An 11,403-nucleotide genomic window follows, 5' to 3' on the forward strand; every position below is an offset into this window, starting at 1 on the left:
TCATACTAACAGTAAAATATGGTGGTGGTATTATGATGTTCTGGGGCTGTTTTGCTGCTTCAGGACCTGGACTTGCTGTGATGAATGGAACTATGAATTCTGCTGTCTACTAAAAAATCCTGAGGGACATCTGTATCTGTTTGTGACCTCAAGCTGAAGAGAACTTGGGTTCTGCAGCAGGACAATGATCCAAAACACACCAGCAAGTCCACCTCTGAATGGCTGAAGAAAAACAAAATGAAGACTTTGGAGTGGCCTAGTCAAAGTCCTGACCTGAATCCTATTGAGATGCTGTGGCATGACCTAAAAAAGGCGGTTCATGCTTGAAATCCCTCCAATGTGGCTGAATTACATTAATTCTGCGGTGATTAGTGGACCAAAATTCCTCCACAGTGCTGTAACAGACATTGCAAGTTATCGCAAACACTTGATTGCAGTTCTTGCTGCTAAGGGTGGCCCAACCAGTTATAACCAGTTAATAATAAACCAGTTAATAATAAAAACATTCATTTAAAAACTGCATGATGTTTACTTGTGTTCTTTTTGACTAATATTTAAACTTGTTTGATGATCTAAAACATTAAAGTATGACAAACGTGCAAGAAAATACAAAATCAGGAAGGGGCAAACACATTTTCACACCACTGTACCTCCCCATCATTCTTATTACAAGTTGATCTTTGTTTAATCTGTCCAGACAGTCCATAACTGTATACAGGCATTTTTTAAATGCCAAATCTGGTCTGAGGCTTACCAACAGGATTACATTTTGTGCTAAATCCTCTGTACTTGAGGGTTTTTTCTCCTTCTTCATAAAAGAAGTCATCTAACACATTTGATTACTGGTCTCCTTCCGGCCTTTTGGTGTTCCTGAGCTCAACAATGCACCTTTTCTGTTTAAGGATGTTCTAAATCTACTTATTTTACTTGGAGGGACTCTACAAAGACCATATTTATACAAAGAAAAACTTTCACTTTCATAGCTTCTTTATAATGCATTTTGTTTCATCTGTAAGCCTCTGTTCTGGTATTTTTTTTATTTATTTACTTACTATTTTTTCATTGCTTTATTTAATAGAGAAAGACATTTAGTTCAACATAACTAAATGCATGGAGGTGTCATTGAAATGGCCACTATTGTATATGTCATCCAACAACATGCAAAAACAGAATCTACATTATGTTGCCTTTGTGGGGACCAGCCTCATTTGTTTTGATCATTGATGTGTTTTTTCCCCCCCACATTTAGGTCTTCAGTGAAAGATGGCATTAGCACAGCAGAGCATAAAATGATAAAATGGGATGAGGAAGGAGACTGGAAATCCGACAGGTCTAAGAAGTATCAAGCACCTGTTCATGTTGATTCAGAGAACACCATAGAAAGACAGTGTGCTCAACAGTAGAAATTTAGTCTGGGCTGCACATAGTTGTTAATTTTGCTAAAATGATTTTTCAAACATATTAGACAATAAATGTTAACAGACAACAACTTGTGGTGTGTAGCTGAGTGTGTGTGTTATTGATGTAAACTACAGTGATGCCTCGAGATACGAGTGCTCTGACATACAAATTTTTGGAGATACGAGCTGTGATTCGACCATATTTTTGGCTTGAGATACGAGCAAATTTTTGAGATCCGAGCCGACGCCGCCGAAACAAAGATCCCCAACAACCACGTGTGCTCTGTTTCCCCCGTCTCAGCTTCCCGCATCTCACTCGGTTAAAGACGCCTTTCCACTGCACACGACAAACGACGGCCAAACAGGAAGTCATTCATTTCCTATGGAGAATCGCAAAGGCGCTGCGTGAGGTGCCGACCATCTGCGGATCCGTAATTTTCGGATCCGTTTTGAGCATTGGATCCGTTAAAAAAATTTAACTTGTGCGACTACACCGCATCCGATATGCCGACCGGACAGGTTTTTATTTAAACGACCGGCAGATGTTAGTGAGGAAAGAGTGACAAAAAAGGCAAAAACAAGTGAAGAGAAAAGCGATGAAGAAAATTAAGCAAAATTAATGTAAAGAAAACAGAAATTGTAGCAATTAAGTTCAGTTAAGAGAATTTCAGTTCTGTCAGGACCACTTTGTCAAAAGAGAATTTATTAGATGATATGCATACAGTTAGTGTTGGCGGTATGGTTCTGTTCTGGACAAGAATCCACGCTTGTCCGCATGCATGGACAGATCGGAGAAAGCAGCGAAAATAGAATAGACCCCCGTATAACAGAACCACTAATCATGCATAGTATTAGATATGCTCACTTACGTGTTTTTGGAAAGTAATAAGTGAATGAATGGATAAACAAATAATTAAATAATTAGAGAGAGAGGAGAGAGAGAGAAATATATGTGGAGATTTATGACGTAAACTGGTACAACGAACACAGGTTCCGGCATGATGGAGTCGGGGTTGGAGGAGGGAGTTTAAATCAGCGAAGCAGCAGCGAAGCAGCAGCGAAGCAGCAGCGAAGCAGCAGCGAAGCAGCAGCGAAGCAGCAGCGAAGCAGCAGCGAAGCAGCAGCGAAGCAGCAGCGAAGCAGCAGCGAAGCAGCAGCGAAGCAGCAGCGAAGCAGCAGCGAAGCAGCAGCGAAGCAGCAGCGAAGCAGCGAAAACAGCAGCGAAGTGCTAGAAAGCGGCTCAATGAATGGGAATTTAAATGGTCGGGTAATATGGATGTCGTAACCGGATTGGTGCGCGTCGTGGACAGCTGATTAACAGCTGATGCACGCTTGATGACGTGGCCTGCCAGAACTGACATGATGCTTGATTTAAGTTCGTTAATTTTAGTGAAGTTTAGAAGTTCCATTTAAGTGTAATGTAGCGAGTAAGTGAACGAAAGCGAAAGTGTACGTACGACAAAATTCCTCCTGTTTAATCCTCCCTCAACCTCCGTGTGCATCTTCCGTAAAGTAAAACCAGTTTATTTTTTTAACACTTTTATTACTGTATGTTTTTATACAATATTTGTCATTTATAAATACAGGTACTGTACATTTTTCATATTCATATTCAGGATTTCAATTAATTTAAACGGGGAAAATTGTTTTGAGATACGAGCAGTCACAGAACGAATTAAACTCGTATCTTGAGGCATCACTGTATTGTTTGCAAAGTTTGCTGCTTCAGAATTTGATTATTTTTCCATGTTTCTATAAAATATTAAAAATTAAAATTAAATTAAAAATTTAGTTTTAAAGCCTTTTATTGGCAAAAACATTTAATATATGCAAACAGTCAATATTTACAACGTTGACCTGTGTTCATAACATTTGCAATTTGCTCTGGCATGCTGGATATAAGCTTCTGGGTCAAAACCTGACTAATGGCAATCCATTTTTGCGTCATTAGTGCTCAGAGTTTATCACAGTTTGTGGGCTTCTGCTTGTTCACTCCCCTTTTGAGGATTGACCAGAGGTTCTTAAAGGGATTGAGATCCACGGATCCGAAATTTCTCAATGTAATGATCTTTGAGCCACTTAATTGTCACTCTTGCCTTGTGAAAAGGTATGCCATCATGCTGGAAAATGCACATATCACCAGATTGCTCCTGGATCATTGGGAGGAGTTGCTCTTGTAGGAAGTTTTGATACCATTTTTTTTTTTTATACATGGCAGTGTTTTGGGGCTGAAATGTGAATAATCCCACTCCCTTGGTTGAAAAGAAACCCCACACATTGATGGTCTAAGGATCATTTACTGTTGGCATGACACATGACTCATTTCAGCATTCACTTTTGCTTCTTCAGACAGTCGATTTTCCAGATGTCCCAAACAGTTGGATTTTCTGCAGAATTTTAGTCTGTCTTTGATGTTTGTCTAGGAGAGAAGTGGCTTCTTTGCTGCCCTTCTTGATACCAGGCCATCGTCCAAAAGTCTTTATCTCATTCTGCGTGCAGATGCACTCACTCCCACCTGCTGCCATTCCTTTGCAAGCTCTGCACTGCTGGTGACACGATTCTGTATCTGACTCCTCAGGAGGAGACGGTCCTTGCTTTTACTGGAACATCCTGATGTCTTCTTCACTGCAGTTGAACCTCTCTCCTTGGAAGTTTTTGATGATCTGGTAAATAGTGCTTTCTGGTGCAATATTCTTTTTAGCAATTTCTTTGCATGTGAGGCCATTTTGATGAAAAGCAATGATAGCTGCGTGTCTTTGTTTGTAGGTAACATTGCTAAAAATTATCCCTTTATAGTAATCAGTCTCCTCTTAAAATCCAAAAAGGATTTACTTTTATTTAAAATGCATCTGATCACTTTTCAAAATAATCTAGAGACAATTGGAATAAAAACCACAACAGCTTACGCAGCAAACATGAAATGTATGGCAGTAAAACACACTGGCAAACTTTTGTCATGAGTGTGTGTGTCTGTATAAATATAAAATATATATAAATTTAACTTTTCTATGACATTCTATATGTGTGAATCTTCGGTGGCTTAGTAGTTAGCACGTTCGCCTCACACCTCCAGGGTTGGGGGTTTGATTCCCTCCTCCACTTTGTGTGTGTGGAGTTTGCATGTTCTCCCCGTGCCTTGGGGGTTTCCTCCGGGTACTCCGGTTTCCTCCTCCGGTCCAAAGACACGCATGGTAGGTTGATTGGCATCTCTGGAAAATTGTCCGTAGTGTGTGATTGCGTGAGTGAATGAGTGTGTGTGTGTGCCCTGCGATGGGTTGGCACTTTGTCCAGGGTGTATCCTGCCTTGATGCCCGATGACGTGTGCATCTTGATAAATTAGAATGTCATAGTAAAGTTTATTTCAGTAGTTCAACTCAAATAGTGAAACTTGTGTATTATTATATAAATTCAGTACACAGACTGAAGTAATTTAAGTCTTTGGTTCTTTTAATTGTGGTGATTTTGGCTCACATTTAACAAAAAAACACCAATTCACTGCCACAAAAAAATTTAATACTTCATAAGACCAATTAAAAAAAAAACATTTGGAAAATCTGGAAAGTATGTTCATTTTACTGTATATGTACTCAAAACTTGGTGTAGGGGCTTTGTTTTCTTTAATTACTGCCTCAATTTGGTGTGGCATAGAGGTGATCAGTCTGTGGCACTGCTGAGGTGGCAGCCCATGGAAGCCCAGGTTTCTTTGACAGTGGCTTTCAGCTCATCTGTATTTTTTTGGTCCCTTGTTTCTCATTTTCCCCTTTACAATACCCCGTAAATTCTCTATATGGTTCAGGTGTGGTGAGTTTGCTGGCCAATTAAGAACAGGGATCCCATGGTCCTTAAACCCGGTACTGGTAGCTTTGGCACTGTGTGCAGGTGCCAAGTCCTGTTGAAAAATGAAATCTGCATCTCCATAAAGTTGGTCAGCAGCAGGAAGCATGAAGTGCTCTAAAACTTCCTGGTATACAGCTGCATTGACCTTGGACCTCAGAAAACACAGTGGACCAACACCAGCAGATGACTGTTGGCACCCCAAACCATCACTGACTGTGGAAACTTTACACTGGACCTCAAGCAACGTGGATTGTGTGCCTCTCCTCTCTTCATCCAGACTCTGGGACCCTGATTTCCAAAGGCAATACAAAATTTACTTTCATCAGAGAACATAACTTTGGACCACTCAGCACCAGTCCAGTCCTTTTTGTCTATAGCCCAGGCGAGACGCTTCTGACGCTCTCTGTGCACTTCATGCTTCCTGCTGCTGACCAACTTTATGGAGATGCAGATTTCATTTACCAACAGGACTTGGCACCTGCACACAGTGCCAAAGCTACCAGTACCTGGTTTAAGGACCATGGTATCCCTGTCAAAATTCAATCATCAAAATTAAAATAAATAAACATTTGAAATATCAGTCTGTGTGTAATGAGTGATTATAATATTCAAGTTTCACTTTTTGAATGGAATTAGTGAAATAAATCAACTTTTTGATGATATTCTAATTATATAACCAGAACCTGTGTACAGTATATATACACAAACACACAGTGCATCTCGAAACAGGGGCTATTTTAATCAGCACAGTGTAGCGATTTTGGCTCGCAAAGCAAGGTAAATATTTATAAGTAATTATAACGTGTTATAGTGACTCCTAAATATTTTAACCTAAGTTAAAATTGATGGTAATGGAATTAATGTTACACTTATTTGGTCTGTTCGTCCGGTGAACAGGCCGTGTAACCTTTATTAATTCTATGAGGGCGGTATCTTCCCTTTTACTTTATACCGTAATTTTAATTAAATTTACTTAATAGAGCATGTAATTCAGACCAGATGTTGCAGGTACCTTACGTTTGTGAGCGATACTCAGAGACAATCACTTGTGGAACAAAAATATGGCGTTTAATGAATGATACAAACACAACATAAAACTAACTACACAAACAAACAAAAGAAATAGAGAAAACAAAAATGAAAATAAAATGCACAAAAGAAATTGAAATTGGGGAAAGGGAGGAAGAGACTGGAAAAGAAGAAATTGGAAAGGAAGGAAAGGAATGGCAAGCTTAGACTCCAAAATTAATCACACCCTGACTGGGAAATCGTCACAGAAACTTAAATTCGCCTTAAAATTCAATGCGAGATTCCTGCTTGAAATACGCATCTAAATTGATTGGTAGAGGAAACGGTTACTTGCATTGGCTTGCGGCACAAGAGTCTGGATGCAACGGAGAAATCGCAGTCAGGATGGGGTCAGACGTTTTTCCTGAGGATGGTTCTGGGAAGTGGAGCTTCTGGGAAGTGGAGTTCTCTGAAGGAAGATGGAGTTGTCTCTAAGCTGTTCCGAAAATCTGACCACGGATTGGTGGTGTTTGTGACAATTTAAAGGTCCCGAACTCCACCCATCTTTGGGGACATGGCCAATACTACGATTTCGGAGGGAAAAACTCTTTGTTTCAGGTGTCTGTGGGCGTGGTTTAGCTATCAAATTTTTAGATGACTTTAAAGTTTTTATCCAAGGTGTATTAAGATGGTATAGCGCCTTTCGTGCTCAAATAAAATACACCATTGATTGAAAAATGAGTAACTGATAATTTTGTGGTCATTTGGATACTAAACATGAAGGGGAATGACAGTATAAAGGCAGCGGTACATTATATACACAGATCAGTAATCAAACTGTAACTGATGTTAATACGATATTGTGTTCTGATAAAGGAGAAAGAGACAAAAGTGAAACACAAAAGAAAACAAAATGCATTTGCATTAGGGAAGTGAAAACAGATAATTTTGTATACATTCTGACATTAAAGAATGTCGGTAATTAAAGTATAACTGATGTTAATACAGTGTTGTGTTCTGATACCTAAATAAAATACACCCTTTTCAGGAAAGTAAGGAGCAAGTAATTTTAAGTCAGGCAAGCCTTAACAGATGAAGCACATTACAACAGGGTTATAAGAATAAGAATCTTAGAGTATCTTATCTACTTGTTTTATTAGTAAAAAAGGAATGTCCCATTGTGTTGTGTGTGTGTGTGTGTGTGTGTATGCGTTTGCAGGGGAGTGTGTGTGTGTGTGTGTGTGTGTGTGTTTGGTTGAGGTCCCTATGAGTTCAATCAGAGAAACAGCGTGGTCTTATCTGGTCTTTGTGTAGGATCCCAGACCTCCTGGAGCCAGGTGTGTGTGACACTGTGGAATATGGCCCTCAATAAAATCGTAAAACTGGGTTGCTCATTGGTTGATTGAAGAATAGATGCCGAAGTTTAGGGTGCCTTGGATATGAAATCTAAATGACTTGTACCAGACGCTACAACAGTGTCATAAGTAGAGACACATTTAAATGAATATCAAACAGATCACGAAGATCTGTTGATTAAACAGGTAGAATTAGGTGTAGTACTGCTTGGTTGAAATAAAAACCACCCACAATGGTCCTTTTGGGTATTAGACATGTAGAATATGAATGAAAAAACTCTTATGTGCTTGATACACACACACATATTTAACATTCAAAAAAATTATTATAAAATTGTCTAAAGACAATGGACTCTGCCCTAGTAATATAGTGATATAATGATTGGTCACATCTGCCCTAGTGATATAAGCGTGTCTGTATTCTGCAAAGGTCATCTTTAGGGTTCAAGCGCGAAGCGCTGGAACACTATTGTATTCGTTCTGATTTTTATTATTAGGGCTCAAGCGCGAAGCACTGGAAACCTATTGTTTTTGTTAGGATTTTTATTAGGGTTCAAGCGCGAAGCGCTGGAACACTATTGTATTCGTTCTGATTTTTATTAGGGTTCAAGCGCAAAGCGCTGGAACACTATTGTATTTGCTCTAATCTCATTAGGGTTCAAGCGCGAAGCGCTGGAAACCTATTGTTTTTGTTCTGATTTTTATTATTATTATTATCAGGGTTCAAGCGCGAAGCGCTGGAAACCTATTGTTTTTGTTAGGATTTTTATTATTAGGGTTCAAGCGCGAAGCGCTGGAAACCTATTGTTTTTGTTAGGATTATTATTATTATTATTATTATTATTATTCCGCCCTAGAAACGATCGTGCAGCCCAAACCGTAAGGCCTAGAGAGCTCAAACTTGGTCAGATGGTAGTACTGGTCACAGTTACTCAGGGCCAAGGTTTCAGCGGAATCGGACAATTTGGGGCACTTCAGCGCCCCAAAACGCGTTTGTCCCCATAACCCCTAAACCTCTAAAACCCCTATGTCCAAATCTCAAGTGCTTTATATCATTGGAATCTACTTGGTGGCGCTATAACAGAAAAATCACTAAAAACAGCCCTTTTTAAAAAAAAGCCCTCTATTCTTTGCTGACTCTTCACTCTGCTGATTCTTTGCTATTCTTTGCTGACACGGTTTTTGAACTGTGACCTCAGTTTGACCTCTTTCACATGTGTCCCAAGTTTGGTGTTGATAGCTCATTTAGTTCTTGAGTTATTATTGTCAAATTATTGTCATTGAGACTCCAGAGAATATTACTACACTGGATTGGTCTTGATCAGGCGAAGAACCTAGGACTAGTTAGCAAAAGTAGGTTTCGGATAAAATGCGCTATAGCGAAAAAATTTAATGGCGGAAATGAAATTGGAGATATACGTTTTTTAAGTCATGAGCCAAGGATTCCAATGATATAAAGCACTCGAGATTTGGACATAGGGGTTTGTCTTGAAATGGGCGGGGCTTTAAGAGGTAATAATTAATTTGTAATATTTATAACACTAGCTTACTGCCTTTATGTTTTTATGAAATACAGCAAAAACGTGTCAGACACACAGTGTCTGGTTACTGGTTAGAGACAGCTGAAGGTTTAAAAAAGAAAAAAAATCTCCGACAGGCAGAGACGCAATGCGAGTCGCATTCTACCAAGCAAGCACCACGTCTGAACGAACCCACGTTTACCAGAACTCTACTGGTTAGTAAGTACGTATTATTAACGTTACAACCCGAAGTAAAAAGCTGAAGAAACCCTAAACGTTAACGGAAAAGACCCGCGAACCCGAGTGACTGAGGGAGAGACAGAGAGCTGTTCTGTGTGTGACTGTGAGTGAGCAGAGCGAGACACAGCAACACAATACATCTGTATGTGTGTAGGGGAGGGGCGCTGTGACTAGCCTATCACTGTAGGGGAGGGGCGCTGTGACTAGCCTATCACAGAACGCTGACACAATCAGCTAGCCAATGATGATTTTCATACAATCCGAGCACAGATATTGACTCGTATTACTCGTATAATAATCGTACTCGGCAGAAGTGCTTTATCCATACGGGATACTCGTTTCAGCCAAGTATCTGGCCCATCTCTAATGGATATGACTTTGTTTATTTTAGGGAAAACTGGACGGGTGAGTACTTCACATGACATATGTTGTGGCACCCTCTGTAGCATGACATGACATATATTGTCATGTCAATCCAAAGGCCTTAAACGCTTGAACCCGGGAAATGCTGCTTGCAGCTTTAATTATTATTATTATTATTCCGCCCTAGAAATGATCGTGCAGCCCAAACCGTAAGGCCTAGAGAGCTCAAACTTGGTCAGATGGTAGTACTGGTCACAGTTACTCAGGGCCAAGGACTCAGCGAAATCGGCCAATCTGGGGCGCTTCAGCGCCCCTCAATGCGTTTGTGCCCATAACTGCCAAACCGTATGTCCAAATTTCAAGTGCTTTATATCATTGGAATCCTTGGCTCATGACTTAAAAAACGTATATCTCCGATTTCATTTCCGGCATTAAATTTTTTCGCTATAGCGCATTTTGTCTGAAACCTACTTTTGCTAACTAGTCCTAGGTTTTTCGCCTGGTCGAGACCAATCCAGTGCAGTAATATTCTCTGGGGTCTCAGTGTCAATGACAATAATTTTCGAAAAAAAGTCGAAATTTTGATTCAGGATCCCTAAGGGGCCCCAAGTAAATGTCAATAACTCAAGAACTAAATGAGCTATCAACACCAAACGTGGGACACATGTGAAAGAGGTCAAACTGAGGTCACAGTTCAAAAACCCGGCGATTGGCCACTTGGTGGCGCTATAACGGAAAAATCACCAAAAACAGCCCTTTTTAAAAAAAGCCCTCTAGCGCCACCAACAGTCCAAAAACCCAAGATTCTGATTCTCAGAATCAGAATCTTAAGAATTCGGTCACTTTGTGTATGTGACTTGGGGGTCACTCGTTCTGCATCTGGGTGCTTGTGTTTCTTCGCTTTATGGATATGACTTTGTTTATTTTAGGGAAAACTGGACAGGTGAGTACTTCACATGACATATGTTGTGGCACCCTCTGAAGCATGACATATGTAGCATGACATGACATATATTGTGGCACCCTCTGTAACTTGCGGGTCACTTTGTGTATGTGAAAATCCTTTAAGGCCTTAAACTCCCTAAAGGCCTTAAATGCTTGAACCTGGGAAATGCTGCTTGCAGCTTTAATTATTAGGGTTCAAGCGTGAAGCGCTGGAACACTATTGTATTTGTTCTGATTTTTAGGGGTCAAGCCCCGAAGGGGCGTAGACACCTATTGTTATCGTTAGTTTTCTTCTTATTATTATTATTATTAGGGGTCAAGCCCCGAAGGGGCATAGACACCTATTGTTATCGTTAGTTTTCTTATTTGGGGTCAAGCCCCGAAGGGGCGTAGACACCTATTGTTATCGTTAGTTTTATTATTATTATTATTATTATTATTATTATTATTATTATTATTATTATTATTATTCTGTCCGTCATTGAAGTCAATGGCAGCCCATAGAACCGTACGTAGGAAAGTTATGAAATTTGGCACACATGTAGAGGCCAGTCTTAGAAGTTACTGTAGCAACTTTGGTGTGTCTAGCTCAAACCCTCTAGCGCCACCAACAGTCCAAAAACTCAATTTTGTGCTGAATCGTAAGGCCTAGAGGCAAAATTCTTGCAACATCAGAATCAGAATCAGAATCACAAAGGTCTTTATTGCCAAGTATGTTTAGGCAAAATTCTTGCA

General features: G+C 39.9%; 2 protein-coding genes across 4 annotated transcripts in view; one reads left to right on the plus strand and one right to left on the minus strand.

Moving 5' to 3' along the window:
• spdl1 (spindle apparatus coiled-coil protein 1) overlaps nucleotides 1-1,489 on the plus strand; it is a 54,326-nt gene extending 52,837 nt beyond the window's left edge. For both annotated transcript variants that reach the window (XM_060885397.1, XM_060885398.1), the window contains exon 12: nucleotides 1,250-1,489. In XM_060885397.1, the coding sequence (XP_060741380.1) occupies nucleotides 1,250-1,403 (154 nt within the window). In that variant the 3' untranslated portion in view covers nucleotides 1,404-1,489. The remainder of the gene's footprint in view (nucleotides 1-1,249) is intronic.
• hdac3 (histone deacetylase 3) overlaps nucleotides 1-11,403 on the minus strand; it is a 448,843-nt gene that overhangs the window by 162,703 nt on the left and 274,737 nt on the right. The window lies entirely within an intron of this gene.

The sequence above is a fragment of the Tachysurus vachellii genome, chromosome 13 (assembly GCF_030014155.1).
Source record: "Tachysurus vachellii isolate PV-2020 chromosome 13, HZAU_Pvac_v1, whole genome shotgun sequence".
NCBI classification, from domain to species: domain Eukaryota; kingdom Metazoa; phylum Chordata; class Actinopteri; order Siluriformes; family Bagridae; genus Tachysurus; species Tachysurus vachellii.